At 40.7% G+C, this 27,266-nt stretch overlaps 2 protein-coding genes across 7 annotated transcripts; one reads left to right on the top strand and one right to left on the bottom strand.

The window, feature by feature from the left end:
- Window positions 1-121: 121 nt before the first annotated feature.
- On the top strand, window positions 122-5,805 carry brms1la (BRMS1 like transcriptional repressor a). Its single transcript, XM_020643087.3, has 9 exons — window positions 122-275; window positions 1,329-1,496; window positions 1,612-1,702; window positions 1,796-1,923; window positions 2,014-2,093; window positions 3,166-3,262; window positions 3,412-3,501; window positions 3,611-3,675; window positions 4,105-5,805. The coding sequence occupies exons 2-9, from the start codon at window positions 1,358-1,360 to the stop codon at window positions 4,201-4,203; spliced, it is 789 nt and encodes a 262-aa protein (XP_020498743.1). The 5' UTR covers window positions 122-275; window positions 1,329-1,357; the 3' UTR covers window positions 4,204-5,805.
- Window positions 5,806-8,132: 2,327 nt separating this feature from the next.
- Window positions 8,133-27,258, bottom strand: mia2 (MIA SH3 domain ER export factor 2). Of its 6 annotated transcripts, XM_065947764.1 has the most exons (28): window positions 27,051-27,258; window positions 26,821-26,954; window positions 25,979-26,065; window positions 25,500-25,815; window positions 20,461-20,697; window positions 20,106-20,206; window positions 17,894-18,025; window positions 17,692-17,713; window positions 17,484-17,572; window positions 17,115-17,186; window positions 16,013-16,123; window positions 15,821-15,892; window positions 15,608-15,712; window positions 15,367-15,489; window positions 14,163-14,351; window positions 13,921-14,011; window positions 13,665-13,732; window positions 13,508-13,578; window positions 13,326-13,427; window positions 13,148-13,244; window positions 12,856-12,923; window positions 12,319-12,404; window positions 12,003-12,116; window positions 10,958-11,107; window positions 10,101-10,256; window positions 9,851-9,903; window positions 9,557-9,734; window positions 8,133-9,454 (listed from the first exon to the last, which is right to left on the bottom strand). In XM_065947764.1, exons 1-28 carry the CDS (start codon window positions 27,169-27,171, stop codon window positions 9,234-9,236), a joined length of 3,366 nt encoding a protein of 1,121 aa, XP_065803836.1. In that variant the 5' UTR covers window positions 27,172-27,258; the 3' UTR covers window positions 8,133-9,233. The 6 variants fall into 6 exon arrangements, with proteins under 6 accessions (XP_065803836.1, XP_065803837.1, XP_020498753.3 ...); XM_065947765.1 differs by lacking the exon at window positions 20,461-20,697 and having other exon boundaries at window positions 27,051-27,256; XM_020643097.3 differs by lacking the exons at window positions 25,500-25,815; window positions 25,979-26,065; window positions 26,821-26,954; window positions 27,051-27,258 and adding an exon at window positions 20,841-25,465.
- Between the last annotated feature and the right edge of the window lie 8 nt (window positions 27,259-27,266).

The following is a 27,266-nucleotide window of genomic DNA, read 5'->3' as shown; positions in this document are numbered from 1 at the left end:
ATAATTGAATGGTGTTTTAACTTTTGAACGCTTATCCACAATTCATCCTGAAGCTACAGTGCGGAATTATGGGTAACGAAGTTTAAAGCAGGTTATTGGACCTTCAGTGATGTAAATATAAACGTCAGAGAAAAACTACATTTCCCTATGAAAATAAGAGCGCTCTATTGAGATTTGTTTTTAGCTTTAGCTTGGCCACACGAGTGAAATTGTTACCGAGGGAAACTACCTTTTTCTGTTAAATTCTTGCCAAACGTCCTGCGCGACCCCATCCTGTAAGTTCAAATGTAGTTTTATGTGACCTTTTATGTTACTTTTCTCTAAAAAATGAGCTAACATTGCTTACTACCTAGCCATAGTGGCTTGCTAACACGATAAAGTAGTGTTATCATGGTGTGTTGTCGTACGTGTTTTCTAATCTTCCGAATTAAAATCATATAAAAAGACTAGTAATTTAAAATTGCGTTGCAAATAATGTATTTTAAATATAATAAAGTAAACAGCAGCTATCGTTATTTGTATGGGTACTTAATAATGGTACACAGTGTCATTCACAATATTGAAAGAAAGGATCGTAAAGATCAATCTTCACAATATAGAAGAATGCAGAATATTGTTTTTCACCCATTCCTGTGTTATTTGCTCATGTTAAACATAAGAAGGCGTAATGTTTTATCAATGTAAACTCGGAAATGTACCAATATCCAATTTAAGCTCTGGACCTTTTGTTTTCTTATACTGCAGTCATGCTCATTCTTCAACCTTATGAATGTTTTGTATAGACTATTCAGCAATGTTATACTATTATATTTGAAAGAAATGAAATGGATGTATTTGTAAAAATGTCATTTTAGATATCTGTCATTAATTTGCGCAGCCAATAATATTCTTACATATATAATCTCATGTCTATATTCCAAAAAGACATTCGTGTGTGTCTGTGTCAATTAAATTCTGAGTCTGCAGTAATGATTAATCATGCAGATAGGAAACAATCAGTTATAATACCTGTACATCATGAACTTTTTTGTAGTACAGGGCAGGTAATAATGCTCCCCACAGTCCCCAGGGGATGTAAAGTGTAACAATGCAATAAAGTCTATATAAAAGTTATATGTAAGACGTTGCTGTGCCCCCACCCTACAGTCCTATGGGGTCAAACATGCCATCAATGGCCCAGATTGATCCCAGAGAAACATTGGTGAAACAATTAATTCATTTTAAACATAAAGACAGACAAACAACCAAGTAGCTCAATAAAACTCAAACACTAAAAATGACAACATAAAACTATAAATTGTAAAGACTAATATTATCTTTCTATGCAGCACTACCAGTCTGAAGTTGACTTGCTGCTATGCCGGTGCACCGGGACCGCGAGAAGAAGGAAAGTACTGCAGAGGAGATGGAGGTGGAGGAGCAGGAGCAGGATGCATCCAGCTCAGAGGAGGAGGATTCTGACACCTCCTCTGTCTCTGAGGATGGAGACACCTCTGGTTAGAAATGCTTTAACTGTAGCAATTAAAGTTATTACAACATCAACACAGTGTAGTCTGAACAAGTTCAAATAAGAATTTGTGTTTGTGTTTGTGTGTCTTAATGATGTACCAGAAATGGATGAGGAAGATTGTGAGCGGAGGAGGATGGAGTGTCTTGATGAAATGACGAACCTAGAGAAACAGTTCACAGATCTCAAAGACCAGTAAGACTAAGATTAAAACTAGTATTTTTTTGCATGAAACTTTAAAAGCATGGAATGTAAAATAGATAAATTCATATCTGTGTTTGTGTGCAGGCTGTATCGTGAACGTCTCAGCCAGGTGAACAGCAAGCTGTCAGAGGTGGAGGCCGGCCGGGCAGCAGAATATCTGGAGCCTTTGGCAGTGCTGCTGGAAAACATGCAGGTCCGCACCAAGGTGGCAGGTAACTTCAACACACGGACACCTCAATCAAAGAGTCTTTCAGGCTCTGGACCCCTTATTCAATTCTATGTTTCCTTTCTGGCTTTTTCAGGTATCTACAGAGAGCTGTGTCTGGAGTCTGTGAAGAACAAGTATGAGTGTGAGACCCAAGCGGCATGTCAGCACTGGGAGGTCAGACACGCACCCACACATGCAAAAGATATTTGTGCTTTTATACTCTGGATGCTCTTCATTGACATAGGCCTTAATAATCATAACCTTTACCCTAACCTTAAAATCAAGGCTTTACAGTTTTGACAAGAGGGAGGAAGAAGAGAGAAGCCAAAGGGTTTGCAAAAACTATGTAATTAGCTAATGCTGTGGCTAGCGTTTTTGTACTTAACAACAAAAAGGAAACCAAACCTCTTCGAATGTTGTGTCTACTACAGGGTATTAACTCAAGTCAAAGGACCAGTGGTGTTGCTTCTTGCCAGCAACAAAAAAAAAAAAAAATCTGGTGTAAGGCAGGTCAGCCCTAGCTTAGCTTTTCAGACCCTTTGGCTATCTTCACATCTTATGCACAGTTTACAATCATAACCTCTACCATTTGAGGGCCGAGCACATAATGAAAGCTCTAAGTTGGTCTTTGCGAGGATGGATGCACAAAAGCACACTTTTTTCACCTACTGTTTTTGGTCAAAGTTTTAATTGAACATAAATGCAGAGATCTACTGGTACATGTTTATGATATACCCCTAAAAGACTGAGAATAATCAGCCGGTTAAATCTGTCAGGCTCAAATATAGTGCGTTGTTACAGTCTTGGTAAAAACAGTAACCAGCAGGTTCTATTATTACTGAACACTGGCTCACACTCATTGACAGAGATGAAGAGGAAGAGGAAGTAAATATAGCTGTGGTCAGAGTGAACGCTGGAGGTCAAAACCAATAAAGTTAGACGCTGATAAAACGTAGATGCACTTTATGATTGCTGTGAAAAGGCTTCTTTATGACTCTATTTAAAGCTTATCTGACAACATTTTAATACAGCTGCTCATAGTGTGTGTGTGTGTGTGTGTGTGTGTGTGTGTGTGTGTGTGTGTGTGTGTGTGTGTGTGTGTGTGTGTGTGTGTGTGTGTGTGTGTGTGTGTGTGTGTGTGTGTGTGTGTGTGTGTGTGTGTGTGTGTGTGTGTGTGTGTGTGTGTGTGTGTGTGTGTGTGTGTGTGTGTGTGTGTGTGTGTGTGTGTGTGTGTGTGTGTGCGCAGAGTGAGAAGTTGCTGCTCTTTGACACTGTACAGAGTGAACTGGAGGAGAAAATCAGACGGCTGGAGGAGGACAGACACAGCATAGATATTACATCAGGTAATGCCTTCAGAAAATAGTGATTACATAATGTCTCGTCGTGCATGTGCAACTCAATAGGAACAAATCTAATCACAGTTATAAGGACACACATCCAGCACTTATGTTCACCACATGTTAATCTGTGTTTCTCTGTGTGTCTCTATCAGAGCTGTGGAACGACGAGCTTTCAGGAAGGAAGAAGAGGAGAGATGCACGTAGTCCAGATAAGAAGAAGAGACGACCTTCAGTGGTGTCTGATATCCTTCAGCTGTTGTCATGTACATGGATAGTTTATGTGGATCTCAACTACTGGTATTAAAGTATATCCTGACCGCTCTTCATGTCACAACCCTTAACCACGCTCACGTCCATATATTGTTTACATGCTGCCTGACCTGGACATCCTGGAGGACTGGACAGCAATCAGAAAGGTGTGTAAATGTGTCTTCTGAGTTTGATGGGATTTTTTGTCCTGCACTACAAAGTGACATCAGGTTAGACTTGTGTATATAAAAGCTATAACAGTGGTTTACTTCTAATGGGGGTACATTGCCATAGTAATTTATGCTGCACAGTACACACCTAATCTGCCCCCGAGCGGGTTGTGCCTGAGATGACAGATCAACTTGTATAATAGCACCGCCTTCTGACATGAGAGGGGAAGGATCAGAGTGTTCAGAGAGCACCAGAACATTTTGATTTTCTTTGATTTTTGGTACAAACATAATCCTACAACAATGACTGATTCAAGCTATACATCTTATAATATTTTTATATGCTAAGAAAGTACAGATCCCTGGTGGTATAAGTGTGTGTATGTGGGCGTCTTTTAACAGCCATGTGTGTGTGTTGTCCTCCAGGCCGTTGCCACGCTGGGTCCACACAGAGGGAAGGTCGACTCTGACAGCCCTGTGTTCCCCTTCAGGCCGGACAGAAACAGATCCATTCTCAACTGCTGAGGAACCCCCCCCCCCCACACACACACACACACACACACACAGAGGAACGTGCTCAAACATATGAGGACCTCAAACACATATACAATATATACAAACATACACATGACAAGACTGTTTGCATTCATAGTCTGCAACTATGAAAATGCACACAGCTGATTTGTCAGATTTCAGAATCTTCCTGTGTTGTTATTCACACATGTCAGGAGGGGGTGGGTCTAAGGAGGCATAAAATGAAATTAAAAAGATGCTGCTGAAATTCAAGTCCCACCCTTTAAAGGCAATTTACTTTATATCAATGCTGTGTGGGTAATTGGATGCATTCACAGAATCAATGAACAAGTTAAGGGAACATACTGGTGAGCCAAAAATAGAATGAAACTGCTCTATTGCATGCACCACAATGGCACCGGCTGCTCATTTGTTGCATGATATAAACTTCACCACTCCCTCCTGCTCACCAGCAGTGAATTTTCCTGACTTTATTCTCCTGTGTTCAAGCATTAGCTTACCAAGATTTCACCTGGAAACTTTAGTAGAGGGCTGGCAGGAAAACTCTGGATTAAGAAAAGGTGAAAAAGATGGCCGTCTGCATTTACACACGCAGCTCATCCGGAAAGTTTTGTGAAATTGTCAGGCGTTATTTTCATGCAAAACCATTAAAGAAATCTCTCTACAAGCCACTCCCCCTCCACACCTCCCTCAGCTAACAGAGACACCAGACACTGCCTCGAGTGCCAACCCTAACAGGAAAGAAGTACAGGTTAGAATCCTTAAGAGGACAAAAAGAAATGGGAAATGATGTCAACTGTTTGTTACCTGAACTTTGGTTCAGACTTGGGGTTTTCCTTTTTTTACTTCCTTTTTTTAAGATTTCCATTTTAACAGGCAAATCTGAAATACCATGTAAGCCATTAAGGAAAAATGTAAAACCCAGAGTTCTAATAGGTTTTTAAAGGGCAATGCCAGCCAAGCCACTCAAACAAATACCAGTTTCATTACATTTTATCGTCTTAAGTTATCAGAATGATTTCATGCCCCAAGTTTGTGTTTTTAATCTGTAGGAGCTACAGATGGACGTAACACTGTAGTATCACTTGAAAAATACAGCAGCCCTTTTAAAGTTGTTATTCATCAGGTATTACTTTGACATTCTCTTCTTATGCATCTACCTCTTCTCTCTGTCGCCCACTCTCTTTAAAGTGAAATCACGTCATGAATATGAAAATGTGTCCTTCCCCATCAGCACCCTGTAAAAGAGTTGACTTTGTTGTTTGAGTGTTGAGCTGTTTTTTATAACAGTGTATGTTGTCAGAATTGTATTTTTTGAAAAGCCTGGTGTGTCTTTTTTAAGCAGACAGGAAGAGAACCATGTTTTACGGTCTTCATGAACATCACCCGGTTTTGATAAAAGATGATGAACAAGCTTCCATTTCATGAGAGATTTTATAAACGGAGGTTTTTGAAGTTGAAGGTAGAGAGAATGCTGAATATTCAAATCAATAGTTTCAAATGTTGATTTTGAACTCTGTGGTACATTTGTGTCTTTCTTTTGGATACTGTTGTCATTTCTGTTTTTTACAATTAAAAGTTTTGTTACAAGAACTTTGTGTTGTTGTTTTTTTTTTGAAGGTAACTTCTTATCCTCCTTTCAAACCAGTTTGAATAAGTCTCAGAGCTCCCCAAAATCCACTCTGATCCTGTATTTTAGTGTGCACTCTATTTCAGCCCTGCTCAGAACAGGCTGTGTCTGTGTCTGTAGCTTTAAATGCAAATGAGCTGTGTTTGACCACACCCCCTCTCTGGAAGTGGCTGTGGCTTGGGACTTTAGAAAGTGATGGCCAGCGTGGGAATGGCATAGTGGGGGGGCCAATCGTGCTTGAGTACGGCACGGTACGGATGGCTGCCCCCTCACACACCTGGGGGCGGGGTTACTGTCATTTTTGATGTCACAAAGGGAAAATCTCCAAACAGCCTGTTTGAGCCATAGACTGTAAAAATAATGTTTGAGCACACATTTTCTGAAAAGTGGATCAGGCAAAAGACGGAGAGGATGGACTTTTCTCATGTGGGGATTAGTGTTAGAAAAACATGGTGATAATATGTGACCTTTTAAAGTTATTTTTTGGCCTTTTTGCCTTCATTAAATAGGACAGCTTGAGAGAGACTGTTGGAAATGTTGGGAGGAGATACTAGGGGATGACATCCAGCAAAGGGCTGAGGTTAGACTTGAACCCACAGCCGTTGCAAAGAGGACTATAGCCGCTGTACATGGAGCGCACAACATAACCACAAGGTTAAGTACTGCCAGGGGGGAGCAGGCTATCACTTCACTCATAAGCATGAAATATTTAGAAGCTTTTAATGGGCCTAAGCTTTACAGTCCATTTTCTACATCTCCCGACACAGCAGTGACCACAGGGAGAATGTAGTGTCTGACATCATCTGGTACACTGCTTATCCACAAGTGTAACCAAGCATGTAGGAAGCACTGTCCTCTGTTGTGATGTCACTAGAGGCCCCAAGAAGTGGATAAGAACTTATGAAGTTGATGGATCTTTTTTTTTTTTATGCTCATTATTTTTATACCAAGTACATTTTACATACACTTGTAAACAGCACGTCAAATCATTCTCCCCCTCTTTTTTTCTTTTCTGTTTTAAATTACACAAATCTTTATGTGGAAAAAAAAAAAGCTTGGCCACTCACATTTGTTCTTCCTGTTTCCAATACAAGGAAATACAACTCCAAAGGCTCCTTCTCTAAGTGGCTGTTAGGAGCTTCTCTTTTGAAGCCAGAGCCAGATGTTTGTCCTTGCTGCTGACTTGTACTCCAGGATGAAGATCATAGCCTTTTGATGATGATGATAATGATGATGGTAAGTCCACAGGGAAGCTAGTGAAAATCATTTCTTACTCTACTTTCAATTAATATATGGAGTTTTATACAACATTTATGAATGGTACATAAGCATGTATTTCATGTTTCTAATTTAAGAATGAGCAACAGCAGCTTTCAGCCATATTATCACTGTGCATACAAGTGGATGTACTGGGTGAAGCAGAGGGATTTATTCATTTCTCGCAGCAGTAAGTAATCCCTAGACTTTGGTCAGACTACTGGACTTGAAATTAGATATATATATACAATTTGTTTACTATACTTTTTGTATTTCAATTATAGGTCAATTCTAGTTAAAGGTTTTCACTCTAATAGCTTTCCCTTATCAAACTTTCACAGTTAAGGAATGCTGTCAGAATTTGTGTCAAATAGCTTTCTCACCTTTGTGGCATGTTGGTTTGTATCTGGAAACAATTAACTCTGTGATTGAACAGGGAGGTAACACTAGAATGATCCAAGTGTAGAAGACTCACATTTTGGTAAGTGGTAAATGGATTTGAGCTAGTATAGCGCTTTTCTAGTCTTTCAACTACTCAAAGCGCTTTGACACTGCTGTAGGTCACACCTACATATTCAAACACTGACGGCAGAGGCTGCTGTGTAAAGTGACCATCAGTATTACCAGTAATTAATCCAATTCATATGCTGCCATTGAAGCACTGGGAGCAACTTGGGACATGTAGCTGCAGGAATTGGGGATCGAACCCCTGACCTTCCGGTTGAGAGACGACCCGACTCTACCACCCCCCTTTTCTTTCTGTTCATAAAGTAAATGATCTGTAAATGTTTGTGATTACAAATCAAAGAGGTTTTATTTTGTTGCATCATTGAAGGTCCTTATATGTGACTAGTGCAGTAAAGTGAGTATTTTGTAAATCCTGTCATAGCTTCCCTGTGGTCAGAAAAATGACCATAGCTGTTTGTATGTACAGAATTATACACAAATAAGTGACCAAATTCATCTTATATTGACATACCGATGTTCTATTATTCTTACTGGACATTAAGACATAAGAACATATCAAGAGATATACAATTGGACAGTCTTTATTCATCTATTAATAATCATTTTTTATTACAAAATTCACATGGGTGTCATCTGGCTTTTAAAGGCGCCTCTCTTCCTTTCACTGTTGTGTGACTTCCAGAATGAGTCACAGCTTAGTTCCACAGTAAGCAGCTGCTTCCAGCCACTTCTTCAAGCCTAGGATATGTGCCAGTCCTTGAAACATGATCAAAAGCATTGTTTCCTTCCTGATCTTTGCTGTTAAAGGCCACTGAAAGTCAGGTCTGCAACTTCAAATATAATTTGTAAAACTTTCTCACACACCTTAGAAGCATATTTTCCTCAACAACAAAAAAAAAATCCTAAATTTCAGATCAAGTCAGTCAGAGACAAAGCATGATTGGGTGTATTCTTTTTGAAGTCTAGTCAAATTCAGGTCCAGAACATGCTGAACAGGTTCATTAAAAAGGATGGTGACAACAGCTAAAGTGTTGTTGGTGTTTTGAGACCTAAAAAATGTCAGAGAAATGTCTTCCCTGATAGTCATCTCCTTGAGAAGGAAATCTCTTACTGTGCCATCAGGGTGAAATGTGAACATAAGTTAAACACTCCAGTCTCTGCCGCATACCACACATGCATGATCTCTACATCCACACATGGAAACTAAGTGCCATCGAAGTCCTTTGTGGCATTGTCAAGCTAATAAACAACTGTTTCTGGTTTCCATGACTACGTTCCCACAAACGTACATCTTCAGGTTCAGCTGCTGCACTCATGAATCCTGCCTCAACCGCTGTCACTGTGACTCCACAGCAATGAACTACTTAACAGAGAATAGTGCTGGATGACGAGAGGGCCAAGTGAGAGTATCACAGAAAGAAAAAAGGAAAGAGTCAGGGCAGCAGAGAGAAAGAGGATGAAGACCAAGCAGCAGCAGAAAGACAGAAACAAAGAGGACTGATAGTTTGCCTGCACTTCATTAAAGACAGAGCCCCGGTTAACAAGAAGACTTTAAAGTAAATATAGGAATGGAAAAAAAACAGCAACCTGCCCAAACATCCATCTAACAACAGGAATTTTAAATCAGAAACGCTGCATCTCTCAGCTCAAGGACACCTGGTCAGGCTCAAATGGCATCCTCAGGCGAGGGTGTGTGCTGCTCTGGTGACTGGCTGTGTGGGGGAGAGGGGAGGGCATGTCGAGGAGGAAGAGGACCCATCGAAGGAGGTGGAAGGCCATCGGGGAGAGGAGGGCGCATCATGGGAGCTTGTTGAGGATGAGGAGGGAGAGGTCCACCAGGAGGAAAGCGCGGAGGGAACATCATCCCTGGAGGTGGAAGGGCCCACACTGGAGAAAGAAAAGATGGAAAGAGAGGGTGTAGTTAACTATAACAGCATTGACAGATAATACAGCACTAAAAAAAATCTAAAGGTAGCTGTGGCGGCTCACTAGGTCTCATGGGTGGTCCCCCAGGTATCCTGGGAGGGTAAAAATCTGGAGGTGGTGGTCCATAGGGGGGTCTGCGGGGAAAGGGACCATCCATGGGGCCCATTGGATGTCCAGGAAGGAGTGGGCCCCCCGTCCTTGATTCAGCTTCAGGGGGAGTCCTTCGATCACCAGGACCAGACTTTTTGACAAAAGTACAGAACATTTTAAAATGTTAGAAAAGGCCACAGAAACCGAACACACACAGAAGCCTCTACTATAACTGAAATCTGAAACGAACACAAATACTCCTCTCACCTCTCTGTGTTCCATTTCACCAGGACCAAAACTGTTTTCTCGGAATGAGCCATCTGCATTAAGAGAGAGGAAATTAACAACCATAAAGTTTTCTTTATACATTTTTTAATACTCAAAATTGATTTTCCATTCCAACAGTGTGTGTATATATTTACACATTTTCAATCCAGACAGTTAAAGGTGGCAGGGTATTATAGCTGAGGGCATAAGCAAGCACTAACAAGCAGCTATATTAATTACACTGACTTACCAGTCATGTCTGCAGGGTGGAACGGTCCTGGGGGGAGACCCCTAGGAGGGAGAGGGCCAGGTGGAAAAGGGCCAGGAGTTGGAAAAGGGCCCATAGCCCCTGGAGGAGGCGGAGCTCTCCTGTACATTGGACCTCCTGGATCAGAGAACATATAGCCTAGAACACACACCGAGACAAATACCAACAAATAAAGTTTAATGAACATCTCATGAGATAAATAACCAGATACAAACATTCATCACAAATCTTAACAGACAGCTGTTTTCAGTGTCCAAAGTCGTGTTCACATGCACTGTCAAAATGCATTTAGCATGCACATATGCAAAATACGACTGACTGAATGTTATGAGCCAGTAGCCACACCTGTGCATTGACTGCAATACATCAACGTTTCAGCCTTTAAAACACACATATCTACATAGATCTGTACAGAATCAAGGTGCACACGGATGTGTAACCATAGTAACGGCCATGTTGCTAATGACACAACAGAAATCCAACAGTGTCACATACAAATATCTCAACACGCGAGAAAGGATAACATTTTTTTTATTTAGTCCACATTAAGTGAACTCGATTTTTCCCCCAAACATTGGAGCATTAAATTCAAGACGTACAGAATTATAACCAGTTGTTTAAATTGTTTCTAAAGCAAGGAGGAAATGCTGCTAAAATCATTTTGAAGGAATGGTTACACTGGAGTACTTACCTGCTTTGGATCAAACTGTTTAAATGGTCATAGTAGTAGTCCTCCATTTGTTCTGTGGCATGTATGAGCATCACCAGGGCCTCACTGATTCTCTCTATTTCTTTCTCTTTGTCTCTCTCTTGCAACATATTCACTATCATACACAAACCTGGATGTCCTAGGGGCCCGGGGGGTCCAGGTGGGGGTCCCCTGCGATCTCTCTCCCATGTAGGGGAGATTGAGCCACTGTCTGAATGAGGACCTCCGCTCCGCTCCATATCCCCTGGGCCACCTGGGGGGTCCATAGGACCACGAGGCACTGCCAAGGAAAGAATCAGATAGAGAGGAACACAGGAGAGATATAGTAAGAGGAAAAGAGGGAGGAAAGATGTGGAAAAGTGAGGGAGAGAGACAAAGAGGCAACACATTTGGAAATTCAGACAATCAGACCAGAATGAGTGTGACGGCAAGAGAGAGACAAAGAGGTAGAGTGAAGTGTATCTATAGAATAAACCGAAAGGACTGAAGACTGACCATTACACTGTACTCTATTTCTCCACAAACAGCATGCAGACAGACACACCATGCAACTACAATGCTGATCATGCTACAGCCAGCAGCTCTTCTTTAACATGCTGCAAGTATTTACTGCCATGACTTGTGGGACAGAATTAGCAACTTCACTGTATGTAAAATAAGAACTGCCAAAAGCTAGAGATCCAGACGATGCTTTAAAACAATCATATCAAAAGGATAGGGCTGGTCTGTAATAAGGAAAACTATACTTACACTTTGAGTGGTTGTTTTACTATAATGGTCAGAATATAAGACAACACCCCTTTTCAGGACTAATTCTGGCGATTAAAATGTTTTGAAGACTGAATCTTGATCCGACCGTAGATGCTGTGTTCCTTGGGTCCTTTTGGCTACTTGAAAGTTGTTTAATGACTTGACCTGCTTTTGAGCAAGATCCCAGCACCACCTGTCACTGCAGCTGTAAGTGACCGCTGGGCTCAGTCTTAAGTGATACACTGGCTATACAGATACATGGTGCTTCTACTATTGTAAACGTATGTTGGCATTTAATAGTCTAGTTCCTTAAAAAAATAAGAACGATTCCACTTTTATCAACTGTCTATCTTTATCAAAAGCCTCATCCGATATACAGATGAATACAGTATGATATATGAAGATTTTTTTTTATGTGCATGTACCTCTAGGAGACAGTCTAGCAGGGGGCCCGTCCATTAATGTTGGTGGAGATAGGAAAGCTCTAGTTTCAGATGCAGGTCGACCCAAAGGAGACGGAGCGTATGGTGACCTTTCTGCTGGAGGTGGAGAATCATTAGGTAAATGCTAAGATGAAAGAATCTGTACTCAGTTGGTTCAGGGCTCTGATCTGTTAGCCACTGAATATAATGTTGTATATTAATCGTGTGTGTGTGTGTGTGTGTGTGTGTGTGTGTGTGTGTGTGTGTGTGTGTGTGTGTGTGTGTGTGTGTGTGTGTGTGTGTGTGTGTGTGCGCTAACCTCTGAAAGGCAGAGGTCTAGCCAAGCTATCCAACGCGTAGGGATCCTTGTCCAGGGCATCTAGTTTAAACTGTGTGTCTGTCAGCCTGGAAGCAAACAAATACAACATGTCAACATATGACAAAGACTTTCTGGATCTATTATGTATAGTACACAAAAATAAATCAATACACTAAAGCATCAAACACAATCAAATCTGTCATCTTGAATTTCAAATGCAGGATATTTTTGCATTTACTGAAGAACAAAAATACTTTAGTGATTACTGTTACACATTAACCTCATGTTTATTTAAATTGGACTGCTGTGACTTTAAAACCTGAGCCCTAACGTTCACATATTATAGAGACTTAATTGCTTGCCCCTGTAGGTTTCCTCAACTCGCAACCACAAAACAGGCTGTAATGGCTGAAATGAAATCTTTCAAGGCAAATGCAATTCAATTACAACATATCATGTCTACTGAAAGAACTTTCTTTTTGGCCCAAATTTAAACATGCTGGAATTCCCCTTAATGTTCAGATACTGTATGCTCACTTCTGCCTGAAGAGGGCGTTCTCTCTCCTGATGTCTGCAAGCTCTCTCTCAGCTGCTCGGGCTGCCAGCTGGGGAATCAAGCCGAGATCAATGACATGAAATAAGCACATACATTCAAAAAAAGGCTCTCATGAGACTGTCAAAAAGTTTTGATTTGTAGCCCAGTGTGTGCTGCATTTACTGACAAGTATGTAGAAGGCCAAACCTAAACAAACTGATACGGGCTTTGCATTAAAAAATATATTTCACAGCATATTTCTCTCAATATATCTCCAAAAGGATTTTGACTTACCCAGTTATTGTGTGCCTTCTTCTCATGTGCTGATATTTGAGTCTGGTAAGACTGTTTGGATTTTTCCAGCTCCTCTTCCATCTCCTCTGCTCGTTGCCTGCAGAAAGAAGTGATGCACAGGTGAATAAAGCTCACTTATGACACATTTGTTTTAAATTGCAGGTGAGGAGGCAGCTACCTATAGTTGTTGAGTTCTTCCATGGCCAAAGCGATGTTTTTGTCTGCTTTGTTTAACCTTTCTTCCTTCTGCATGCGCTCCTTCTCCTCTACCGTCAGCAGCCTGCAAGAGAACACAATAATCAACATCCTGGACAAATACTGTAGCTTTGGGCTTTTCTGCACTTTTATTAGTGTGTATACCTGTGCAGCTTCAGCTCCTTCTCCTGGTACATTTCTGTCATAATGTTGAGTTTCTGTTGTAGCCTTTGCACCTGTACACATGAATAAGAGAATAAGAGACGTTTATCCAAAAGAAAGTGAAAATGGGACAAGAACTTATATAACTGACGTCACCCACTTGATCTGAGTAGTGCTCAGAGTCTGACTGCAGGGATAATTTCTCATTCTCCAGTTCCTTGATGCTCACTAGATGTAAAACAAACAAACAGTGACACAGAACATTAATGATATGTATAGTCTCTGCACATTAACACACTAACCCTACCCTTATTTTGTATAACCTCTAAAAACTCAAATTGTTTCCACATCACAAAGTTTCCATACATTACTGGAATCACTATTAATAGTGACCTAACACTGTCTGGCTTGCTCACCTTCCAGGTCTTCTTTAGCTTTTATTTCATCGTTCAGTTTGGCAAATGCTCTGTCCTTGTCTTCATCTACAGATTTGAGGTCTGCATTCAGCTACAAGAAAATACAAAACAAACACATTAGCAGGCCCCAAGAAAGAGAATACGCTTAGGTTTAATCAGCATTCAAATATCCTCCAGGTCTAAGCACAAGCCGACATCAAATGCAGTGTCATTATCAGTGTGTGCTTGTTTAGGTCACTTACCTTAGCAGCATAGATTAGTTTCTGGACTTTCTGGAGATGACCTTGTGTGTCTGTTTTGTCTCCTCTTCCGTTTTCCTCTCGTCTCCTCGCTGTACCATTCGATGTCTCCTGTTCTCCTTCTTCCTGACCACCCTCTTCCTCCATGTCTGGATCCCAAGCTTTCATCCTTAGCAGCCTGTCTGTTAATGACTGTGAAGTGTGAACATACAAATAATGAGAACAACACCAATTTCTATCAACATAAAGATATTGAACAGAATTACACTATCTAAAATATATTTTAATCATAGACTGTAAATATTAATGGATGAAGCCTGAGTGTCTGTTACAACGGGGGGGCTCCGGAGGCTCATCGGCAGCAGCCGCCATGCTGTAAATCCTGTCTCTGCTTCACGATTAGTCAACTTAATGACAGGTTGAGAGCTGGAGCTGAGGCGGGGTTTAAGCCTCTTGACATGCCGTAACATATCACCCAACCTGTCAATCAGGTCAGCTACACGCCTAATTACGGATAACACTTATCGTTTGTAAAATAAAAACAGATGCGTTATAAAAAAATGTCACCCCCCGTGCATTGTGTGCCAGTGATGACGATAACGAATCAGACCTATTTGGTTTTTTGAACCAGGCTGTAAACATGTTAATCTCTGCTGTAAAAACAGGCTTTTTAGAAAGGGTGTGTATGTGACTTCCTGTGTTCCTGCAGCCAGCCTCTAGTGGACACTTGATGAACTGCAGGATTTTGCACTTCCGCATTGGCTTCATCTTTCAACACCGGAGGCTACCGCTTGATTTTAATGCACAATGCAATTTAAAGTTCATTATAAGGCTGTTAAAAGTATTGATACTTAGTTACTTTTTGATACCAGCTGTTTTTAAATGAATGTAATAATAAATAGTGTTGAGCTTTTTTTTTAAAAAGCTGCAGATCTTCTTTTAAACCAAAATGTGTCACAAGCATAAGAGTGTTATTCAAATCCACATGTTGTTTCATCTGGATTACAAGTGATAATTGAGACTAACTGTTTAAAGAGAATAGAGGCACAACTGAAGACAGAGTTTCAATTGCACAAATATGTTGTTGCCAATGTGTGCCATCTAGAAGTGCAGGAGTTTGCAAGTAATTTTTGGTCATTAATACAAAAAAATATTAAATAATAGCTGCTAAGCACTTAAAATGTGTGTATATCTATGTTATTATTACCCATATACGCTCATCCTTGTTGGTCACATCCTGCAGCATCCCACTGTGGGAAACCTCACACCTGCTTATCTCTTCCTCTAACTCGCTCACTCTCTCCGCCCATCCCTCCACCTGCTGCCTCAACTGCAGGAAGAAAGAGATGAGCAAAAAATGAATTCATGGTGCAGGGGATATAGACATGGAGAGGGGAGGGACAAAAATGCAAAAATTAGAAAAATAAAACATGAGATTAATGTCGTACCTGTGCATTACTTTCCTGTAACAATTTGTTCTCCTCTCCAGCTGTTTCCATATTCCTCTGCAGTCTTTCACTGTTCATATTGTACACTTTCAAGGTAGTTTGTGCCTAGAATGGAACAGGCAGAGATATTGTCGCAGGAAAGTAAAAATATGAAGAGAAAAGAAGAACATCTGAAGATACAAAGATAAGATTTGAAGTAATGTATGGCCTCACCTGTTCTTCTTGTGAGTGGAGGTCTTTGGTTTCTTCTTCAGATGTTTCCATGCTCTCCTCAAGCACTGCTATCTGAAAGCATAAATCAATAAATAATCTATTACAAACAACAACCAGTTTGTGAATAACAACGATACGCTACAGTTTATTAGACTCGGTCGGTTTGTTGATGTGTGTGTGTGTTTCTCCTACCCTCCTTTCCTGCTCTTTCCTGTGTTCTTTCTGCTGGTCCAGTTGATCCTTCAGTTGTTTAAGATCCCTCTCCAGCTCCTTTTTGTCATGTCCCATTTGTCTGGCTTTGACCTAAAGAAGAAAGTGAAAACAAAAAACAAGATGTGTTTAGCAAAATGTTTGGATGGTGAAAACATGAAGATTAATATCACAGTGCAATGTTTCACTAAATGTTCATGTTAAAGATCCTATGATCAATCATTTCATTAAACAATGTATACACTTACTTTATATGAGGTGTTGCATGTAGACATGGACTAAATGAGTAATATGGTTGTCTTTATATTTAGTTTCTGTCATTGCTTGTCTGCCTGGTCTGTTTTTTCTCACTGCTGTCATAATATCATTTTTAGAGTCTACTAAAAGGAACATTTCACAGCCATAGAGCTGAGTATTCTTCTACCAGGTAGATAACGATCAGGAGCAGCTAAATGCAGAGTTAATATTTGTCAGGTGGCAAGAAAAAAAGACATCAAATGAAAGATATCTTTTCCTCATGATCCTGGGTGTGTGAATAAGCAAGCCTGTCAAATTTAGATACACCAGAACTGTCGCCAAGTATAAAAAGTAACTAACAGCACGTTTTGAATTAGTGACAAAAAAATGCACACATGATAAAATATCTTGAAGATTAAACTAACAGGCTGAAGTTATTGATAAGGAAGAAGACATTCCTTTTAGCAAAACGCTACGCAAAGGTTTGTAGTTAAGGAGTTCAGTTTTTGTTTCCAAGCAGTGTCAATATTTATTCAGGGGCCTGTAGGTCGTCTCTTAATCCTGAAGCCATAATGTCCGATGTGTCCTTGGGCAAGACACTTAACCCAAAGGTACTCCTGCTGCTTTGTTGGCGGAGTATGATTGTGTATGAATGGGATTAGTTTCATCTGATGGTCACTTTACATATCAACCTCTAACATCAGTGTGTGAATGTGTAGCTGTGACCTGCAGTGAGGAAGTGCTTTGAGTAGTCAGAAGACTAGAAAAGAGAGGCTGTATACAAGCTCAAGTTCATGTACCAAACACCATAAAGAGCACTTTTTTTCTTCTGTTCTCTCTGCCTTACCTCCAGTTCTTCTGTTTTTTTAGTTTGGGCCAGAACGCCACTGTCTCTTAACGAGCCCTCCAGGTCATCATACTGCAAATGACAAATTTTATAAGAAAAACATTGAAGATTAAATCAAAGCAGGAATGATGACCATGATAGCCAAGACAAAAAAATAATCTAATTAGGGTTTGCATAATGTCAATAATTGTCTGCAAGTAATTTCTAATGTGTCTTGTTGATGCACTTAAGACAACATTCATCTTCTGATTCAGAAGTTTTTCACTTCATGAATATCAAAACATATTAAATTAATTTGGCTGCAGTGTAATTTTTCAAGCGTCGGATGTCACCAAGCAGCAATCAGTCAGAATTATCACAAGTACCAACCTCTTGTTGACATTTGCTGAGAGTCTCAAGGACTTTACACTTCTCATCCAGCAGCTGTGCAACCTGCTCAGCCATCCATCGCTCTTTACCTAAAAGTAGAGAATACAACGCTCAAAAACACATAAAAAGGCTTTTCTAAAATATTTCTGCTTGATGGGTCAAATGATGGATTAAGGATGTTATGAAGGAATATGTAGTGAGAACTTACTTCGATAAAATCTGCTCTTTACCTGTAAAGAAATAAGAAAATGATAAAAGATAATCAGTTGTTGAATGGTTACATTGCCAATAGAACACGTGTATGTCTTTCAAGAAGACCTACTATTTTAAACTATATACTGTAAGCTTTAAAAATATGCATGGTAACAAAACATGATGATAAATATGTGTTGATGGGGCTGTGTACTCACAGAGCTGTAGCATCTACAGGTGAACAGCAGCATTGTCACAAGCCCCACCAGACTAGAGACGATGACTGGCTCCCATGGCAACCCATACAGGTCTGGTCCAGGTCTGATGTCATCAGGCAGTGCAGATACAACCTAAACAAAGAAGAAAGAGATTTTAATATTCCCTGTCTAAGGACTGAATTATGCAGAATTGAATACTCATTGTAAGAGAAAATGTTTACATTGGGATGAGACTCTAGACTCTGCACAACTCCAAACCAGTTCTTATCAAAGCAACAGAAAACACAAGGCACGGGTACATGTATTCATCCCTTAGTTATTTAAACATTAGTGATGCTTGAAAGCCTGAGGGTCAAAGAGAAACGAAACAGCTGTTGCTTCAGTAGCTGGGGTTACACTTCCTTCTTTTCTAAAAGTACGTACAAAAGTATCCTATCTTTTCTTTAATAAGTTATAATAAATGCACAATTGACAACTAAGTGTAACTTTATAAAGGTGTGAGTTATTAATTGGTTTTGATAGCAGTTTGTACTGACTCCCAAGTTTTAGCAGTTTACTACACAGATATTAAAATTAATAAATCGCAATTCAAAGTGGCTATGTTTGGCTGCTACTAGTCAAATTTAAAAACACCTGCCACAACTTTAATGAAAGCCTAGAAACAGCAGGAAAGCACAATCCCTGATCAGACATATCAATTAGCTGGATAGCTATGAGCTAACTCTGAAGAATAACAAACAACTCAAAAAGCTACAAACTATATTAATGTGGTCCTGACAGCTGGCTAAAAGCACTCACAGGACACAAGTGTCGACAAACACAAGTTAAAGACATTTTAAAAATGATCTCCGTGATAATACTGAGATATTTAGTCTTGTCAGTCTGCTACGTTGAGTCAGCTGTGACGGCTAGTTATGACATGCTAACGAAACCTGCCACATAACGTACATCCTTCACTTTCTCCACAGCGATGCTGTAGTACGCCTCTGCCGTCTCCTGAAACTCCACTGCTTTGCTGGCCAACTGCTCAGTTGTCGTATGTCCCACCATTTCTGAATCACTTCATTTGGTTATTTCTCATTTCAACCGACATAAGGAGCAGAGACTGAAGCCATCGACCGGGCTGGCGGCGATTTCACATCCTATTCACAACAACGACGCTCAAGAGTGGACGACGTCAACTGCACGTCGTAGGGGGAGTAGAAAATTACACTCTCTCTAAAAAAAACCTCACAGAGGTTCTTATTGACTCATTCTTCCTATTGATGTATAAAACCATCCGTGTAAAATATATGACGCATAAATACGTTCGTATACATTTATTTGAGCACTTAACACTATCGTGCTCCTGGTAATACACCCCCGCCTATGTAAATGGTTCACTCGCAACGTCACCAATTGTAAAATGCCACACTGGCACATCGGAGCAGTTTAAAAGTGACACCACACCAAAGGAAACAGGTGTATGTAGACTTAATGACGTATTATGGTAATATTATTTCAAAGTGAATAAATATGTGGCTTTATACACAAATGATACATTTCTCAAACTATGTACGACCACGTGTCATAGGCGTTAGGTTACGGCACAAGTTGGCTAGTACCGAGCTGGTCTAAATAGGGCACAGGTGGAGACTTGACTGATTTTTACATGTCTAATATATTCCAAAAGTTAGTCTGCTCACCGAACTGTCTTCATTTTCGTCCATTGAAACTTTAGACTCATTAATCCCCCGAAAACATTTGAAGCACTTTGCCTTTCGAGCAGTTTGATAGCCGGTTGGCTTGACGTGTGTAATAGAGCCACTAGCACTAAGCAATGTGAGTGATGTGGACAGAGCTAAGATGTTTGACATGTGAGAGGGAGGCAAAGCTGAATGCTAAAGGAGAGGAGAGTAAGATAGACATGTCACAAGTTCAGTGTCTTAAAGAACCACACTCCTAATTCATATAAAAGCAAAGCTTACAGGAGATAAAGGAAACACACTGATTATTGTACAGTGGCTATTTCTACAATAACTAGGCCTACTACTTTGTCTTTTATTTTGAAGTTGGGTACCTTAAAGAAGCAGACTGAAGAAAGACCGATTGGATTGTACCTGTTTTAGATGTCATATTTGGATGTCATGTGAAAAAAAGTTTCTGATCGGATTATTTAGCGTATGTGTAGTACAATACACTTACATTTGGTCTTCATTTTCTTTACTCTTACCTGCACAGTCAGCCATACTAGGAGCTCTCTCGCTGCATGGACATGAGTGCTTGAGTCCTCAGCGATCTTATGAACAAAGTCCAGAGTTTGCTGTATTAGCCCTGAAGTTAAAAATGACAAACATAATAGAAATTCAAAATGAAATTGTTCCCTCTTTTTCAAATTTAAATTGATGGAATACTTGTTTTCATGTAAATAGGCTCATAAATGTTAACAGTGTTCTAGTCATGCCTTAATCTTTAATAGTAAATTTGCAGGAGAATGCGGCAGGTCAACACTTCTTCTTACTTTTCACTGCTAAATTTGAATCATTCTTTAATCCTTCTTGATTAAGCGACACTTGAGTCATCCATACCTTCTTGCTTTTTTGGCGGTCCTGGCTCAATGTCTCTTTCTTCTTTCTTAGTTACCCTCTCCTCCTCTGTGCCACCACCTATCTTTTTATCACTCTGTTTATCCCGTCCCATCCATTCATCTTTCGGAGTGTTAGTATCCAGGCCTACCGAGGAATCTCCCACCTTTTGTAACTCGTCATACATTTCCTTATCTTTACTGGGAGTTGAACAGGACTCACCAACACAGCTGCCATCAGCTGTATTTAACAGGGAACACACATGCACTCTGGTTGAGATCATTGCAACGCATTCAAATCCAAACTGAAATCAAAATATTAATTTAACTTAAGTTATCAATCATTTCAGTGTTGATCTTTGAGGCCATGTAGACAAAAAATACCTTGATGGCTTGTGTTACTGGTGTCTGGCTTTCCTGTGCTGAAAGTCTCTCTTACTTTTGCTAGCAGCATTTCTAGCTTCTGAAGTGCGAGCAGTGTTTTGGTCTTTTCTTTGTCCTCCTGCGGTGCATCCTGCAGCCTTTTGCTTGGAGCAACAAGCATCTCCATGTGGTGATGCAGAAGTCTCTCTACATCCAGGACTATAGAGTCAGTCGTATCAGGATCACCTGTCATTGTTTCTGAGCTTCCCAAGACATCATCCAAGAACTGCAGCTTGTGACGCCCAAACAGGTCCATTAAAATGTCTACATCGTCTGCACTCATGAAGGCGAGGAGGTTCTTGTAAAATCTGGAGAGAGTTTTTGTTTGTGATGGAGTCTCTGCGTTCAGAGGAATAGAGCTTGGATGAGAATAGGGGGTCTGCAATAAGGAAGGCTGCTTATGTGACAGGCTGTCAGAAGTATCTGTGAGCAAATCTTGAACATAAACTTGGCTTGATTCAGTGGCTGTATCTGCTTCTTCTTCAGGAGTCAGAGCGGTGGATGTTTCAAGCGTATAAGAGTCCAAACTTTGGGCAGTGTCTGTGGATTCCTTCGTCTCTGCGGTAGGTGTTTGTCTAAAATAGCTAAAGGCATTTTGGAAAAGGCCAAACGCACCTCCACTTTCAGCTTCAGAGTCATCAAGACTATGAGACTGGAGCGGGGAACCAGTTGAACGTTGTGGAGCCGTTTCTTCAGATATCACAGCCTGAGCTTCAAACACTTCACCGGGTGGAATTTTTCCATCTGTCATCAATTCAGTACCAACCATGTTTTGATTCGTCACCTTAACATCAGCATAATCGCTCAGTTTTTCATCGTCATTGAGCTCCCTCTCTTCCTTGTTATAATCACCATTTTTCATCTCTATTTTGTCTTCATGGGAAAGCTCTTTACTGCCAGTTTCTTCAACGTTAGTTTTATCTTCCTGATAGAGCACTTTGTCTCCAGTAAGCTCAGGAATCTTTTCTTTGACCTCGGTTGTCTGGCTTGATGAAACTTCTTTACCTTCAACTGAATGTATCAGATCATTGTTTGTGTTTTCCATGTTCTCTGACTGATTGAGTCCCAAAGCATTAAGATCAGCCTCAGCATCATCATGTCGTTTGTCTTCTTTTACTCCCCCTTCCTGCTGTCTATCATCATCTCTCTCTGTACCCTTCAATGTCATGTTAGATTCTGGATTTAGGTTCCCTGCCACTACATCGCCTTCTTCTTTTGAGAACTTATTAGTTGAATCCTTTCCATCTCTAGCCCTAACAAATTGTTCTTCGCTCCCGTCTTCTTCCTTCTTCCTCCTCTCTCCCTCTACATTCTCCTTAGCATCCTGTACCTCATGAAGTGACTCTTTTTGTTTGTTTTCCTCCTCTTTTTCTGCTTCTTCCACCTGTGGATTCTCTGTCTGTCTTTCGTCAGTCTGTGAGGATGTTTCTACACTTTCTTCATCTTGTGTCTCTTTCTCTTTGCTCTCTGAATCCGGCCTGTTCATGTTTTCTATCTCTTGCTCAAAGTGAGATAATTTAACTTGTTCTTCTTCACAATCTTTTTTCTCTTTTTCACTTCCTTGAAACAACAGCTTGAACTCTTCCGTTTGTTCCCTTTCTTTTGACTCTTCTACCACTCTCTGTAGTTCCTCCTCTATCTCTTCTATCGGATGCTGCTCGTCCTCCACTTTGCCACGCTTCTCCTCTACCTTTAACTCCTCTGTCTCATCCTGTGTCACCTTTTCCTCCTCCTGTCTTTCCTCTACCTTTAACTCCTCTGTCTCATCCTGTGTCACCTTTTCCTCCTCCTGTCTTTCCTCTTCCTTTAACTCCTCTGTCTCATCCTGTGTCACCTTTTCCTCCTCCTGTCTTTCCTCTACCTTTAACTCCTCTGTCTCATCCTGTGTCACCATTTCCTCCTCCTGTCTTTCCTCTACCTTTAACTCCTCTGTCTCATCCTGTGTCACCTTTTCCTCCTCCTGTCTTTCCTCTTCCTTTAACTCCTCTGTCTCATCCTGTGTCACCTTTTCCTCCTCCTGTCTTTCCTCTACCTTTAACTCCTCTGTCTCATCCTGTGTCACCTTTTCCTCCTCCTGTCTTTCCTCTTCCTTTAACTCCTCTGTCTCATCCTGTGTCACCATTTCCTCCTCCTGTCTTTCCTCTACCTTTAACTCCTCTGTCTCATCCTGTGTCACCTTTTCCTCCTCCTGTCTTTCCTCTACCTTTAACTCCTCTGTCTCATCCTGTGTCACCTTTTCCTCCTCCTGTATTTCCTTTTCCTTTGACTCCCCAAACTCCTCCTGGCTTCCTTCATCTTTTATCTCCTCCACCTCCTCCTTTAACTCCTCCAACCCCACTGGATTCTCATTTTTTGATATCTCCTTTACTTCCTGCTGCTTTTCCTCTTCCTTTAACTCCTCCATCTCATCCTGCATCGCCTCTTCCTCCTGTCTTTCCTTTGACTCTCCAAACTCCTCCTGGATTCCTACTTCTTTTATCTCCTTTATATCCAGCTGTGTCTTCTCCTCCATTAACTCCTCTGACTCCAGCAGTTTCCCCTCATCTGATATCTCCTTTACTTCCTGCTTCTTTTCCTCTTCTTTTAACTCGTCTATCTCATCCTGTTTCACCACTTCCTTTCCCTGGTTTTTGTCTTCTTTTGACTCCTTCCCTGCCTCCTGTGTCCTCTCCTCCTTTTCCTCCTCCAACTGCCCTGGTTTCCCCTTCTCTGATATCTCCTTTACTTCCTGCTGCTTCTCCTCTTCCTTTGACTCTTTTACTTTATCCTGTTTTTCCTCATCCTCTTCTTGCTGCTCTTCTTGTGCCCTTATCTCTTCCTCCTCTTTCAACTCCATCTGCTTCTGCTCTTTCTTTAACTCCTCTGTTCCCATCTGCTCCCTCTCTCCGTTTAACTCGCCCTCTTCCTCGATCTCAGTCTCTGTATCAGAATCTTTAAACGAGGTAGGCCCACTTTCATTCAGGGCGTATTTCTCAATCCCTGTTGTGATAGTTGTTACTGACTGTAGGTTATCTATCTCAGTGTCTGTAACAGTGTCTCTTTGCTCTTGTGCGTCTTCTTCACCTCGGTTGGCGTTCAGCTGCTTGTCTGGAGACACAGACCCCTGATCTGCGACGCTTCCTATCCGTTCTAAAGTCTCATGCTTGTTGAATATTTGATTATGATTCTCTACCATGCTCTCTCCAGCAACACTACCAATGTGAATATGTTCAGCTGAACCTTCAGTCTCAGTAATGTCTCTGTGTAGTCCATCTGCCTCTTCATTATTCACACCCTCTTCATGCTCATCCTTTCTAGCACTTATATTAACAAGCAAATCAGCCGATTCATCAATATGACTCTGGATCTTGTCACTTTCCCCCACCTGGTTCTCTGTTTTGTCCTCCTCAAATCCACTTTCAGGTCGTCCTGTGGAGTCCATAGAACTTAAATTGGACAACACATCAATGTGAGATTGTGTCAATAAATCCTGATCAGTCTCACTCACAGTTTTAATTTTTTCTTCTCTTGTGTGGCTGTCATTATCATCCCCCTCGTGTTTGATTGCTTTGGATGTCTGATGATCTTTACTTTCAATTTCTGCAGATCGTTCCCCAACGAGCACAGTATTCTCTGTCTTATAATCAATCACTGCCTCTTCTTTATCATCTTCCTTACTTGCTATTTGAGAAAAGCTGTCAGGCGTTGAAGACTTTCCTCCTACGGCCTCAGCTGCTGCACTTCCTGGTAAATCACTACTTCTACTTTTACTGTCTGAAGCACCTGTACTGTTATTATCACTGTCAGCAGTGATTGGTTCTGTGGTGCCAGGTGCTGTCTCTGATTGTGCATTTTGGTCTTCTGTCATTTTTACCATCTTTGATTCATGGATTGTTTCTGTCCTTACTTCCTCTGTGAGTGTAGGTTGTAATTGACTGGTGTCCACTCTCTCTGACCCTGTCTGCTGGTCTAATGTTTCATCATCTTCTGGCTCCTGAAAACCACTTCCTGTACTCTCATCAGTCTTGTCTTTGTTGTAGCCTAATATGTCCCCAATTCCCAAATCATACCAAGAACCAGACGCTGGCTGTTCCTCTTCTTTAGTGGTCTCCTGGACCTGGCTTTCAGTTCTCTCCGACTCCTGATTGGTCCAGCCAAATCCAAGCGTGTTTGAAAGTCCGCTTCCAAGCCAATCCATCGTTCCCGTTTCTTTCTCCTCCTCCTCATGTAATTGGCTGCCTTCTAGATCCAGAGACATCCTCCTACTCCTAAATGTCTCTGCTGGTTCTTGCTCTTCATCTTCTTTCCTTTCTTCTTCTTCTTCTTCCTCTTTTTCTGCAGAATTTGCAGTTTCTTTCTCTCCTCCAAATCCAAGCCACCCAGTCATGGTTGAAGTGAAATATTCTGCATTTTCTCCCTCTTCTTCTCTTTCTTTAACATCAGTATCTGTTGTTCCACCATCTCCTCCCATCCCCAGCCATTGTGTCATCGAAGAGGTGAAAGAAGAAGAAGCTTCATCCTGAGGCTCTTCTCTCACATCTCCTTTCTCTCTTTCAGCCACATTTGCGGGTTCTTCCTCTTTAGTAAGACCTAACCATCCTGTCACTGAAGAACCATGCCAAGGAGAGGAGGTAGACCCACCTTGTTCCTTTGAAGCAGCAGGATCCTCTTGTGCTCCCTCCTGAGTCCCAGCAGCATTATCATCAGGATTTGTGTTTTTGTCCGGCTCTTCCTGTGTGCAACCCTCGGCTTCCTGTGCTGACTCTGCAGATTCTGTTGAGACGTCTTCTGATGCTGATGGACTTTCGGCATTCTCATTATCCAAAGACGGGGCAGCTTGTGCTGTTTCTGGCTCCTGGTTTTGGGTCCTATCAACATCCTCATTGTCATCATCATTGTCTAGATGACTGGAGTCAATGGGATAACCAAACTCATCCATACAAAAGAAATCAGATTCCTGAAGGAAGACAGGAGATGAAAACACTTCAGTAATGTGTCATTTTCCCTGAACAGCTTCAAAACTATACTACAACAATCATTTGATGTAATCATTATGAAATAGCATGTCTTTTGATCAAGGACCTTAAGCTGAAGAGAAACTTAAATGAAAGCCGGTTTACTTGTGTTTCCACTATTTTCTCCACAGTCGCATAAAGCTGCTCCTGTCGCACTGCATCCTTTGGGAAATAGCCAAACTGTTTGTCAATCTGAAAGAAATAGAAGACAAGACAATGATAACAGTTCTATGAAGCCAAGGCAGCATTGTGGAAGAGATGAACATGAGACTTAAAAAGGTAAAGAGGCACATACTTCATTTACTGTGTCATAATAATTATTGTTTTATATCGTAAGCCTGACTGAAGCAACAAATACAAAGACAAAACTTTTCAATGCAGTTTGAACTACAAATAAAATATTGGTCTGTAAAAATTAGACTTGATACAATTTGGATTTTGCATTATTGTGGTTAGTTTTGTATTAATTATTAATCAAACACATAGCCTATATGAGGTTATGCAAAGATTTTACACACACACAAACATCTGCAAACAGGTTCTGCTTTAAAATGATCTCCAATTATTAACACTATTAAAGTGTGACAAACTTTATCCGAAATCTTCATGCAGTAGTGAGTGATTGTACGTGATACATAAAATCATCAAAGCTGAAAAATCACTGCAAGGTCATTGTTGTGAGGGTCATTATTATAAGAAAACTATTTAGATTTTTACTGAGTATAGTATAGTAGTTAAAGTCAGGAGGCGATTTAAATAAACTGTAGGTGTTCTACATTTGTGTTTGTCAGGTACATTGTGATGCCAATCAGTGCTGGATACTATCTGTATTAAAATCAGGACTAATCTCTAACCTACACTTGAGGTGATCAACTGTTTGAGTACACTCTATTCTGAGAGACAGAGAGAAAACGAACAGGGAGAAGGAAAGGTGATACCAGACTCACAGAACCTGCCCAGAGGTCTTCCCTCTTTCCAGTCAGTTTGTGGTAAACAAAGATGGTGTCTCCTTGTCTGAAGCTAAGGTAACGACAGTCTTTACCACAGTGATCTCTGATGGCCTGCACTCTGCTCATCTTGCCTATATAAACAAACACAAATGAAAGACAGAGATTAACATAAAGAACAGTGACTATACAGCCTATCACAGACTTTCTATGAGTAGTTTTGCACTTACTCTGACATTCTGAATCAACGCAGATCTTGTAGTCAGACAACAATCCCATATTCAAATGAGGTGAAAAAGCAAAAACAATGCCCAAGCCCACAATGATGTTGTAAGACTGTGAAACAGCCATTGGTGAAGTTTTTAAAGGAGTGTATTAAGAGAAAATGTCCATAATGGTGAAAAATCTGTTCTGCTTGTAGTGCTGTCAAGTGGACATTGCCTCTA

The sequence above is a fragment of the Labrus bergylta genome, chromosome 18 (assembly GCF_963930695.1).
Source record: "Labrus bergylta chromosome 18, fLabBer1.1, whole genome shotgun sequence".
In the NCBI taxonomy this organism is placed as follows: domain Eukaryota; kingdom Metazoa; phylum Chordata; class Actinopteri; order Labriformes; family Labridae; genus Labrus; species Labrus bergylta.
Note: the sequence above shows the minus strand (reverse complement) of the source record. Positions and strands in the feature narration are given on the sequence as shown.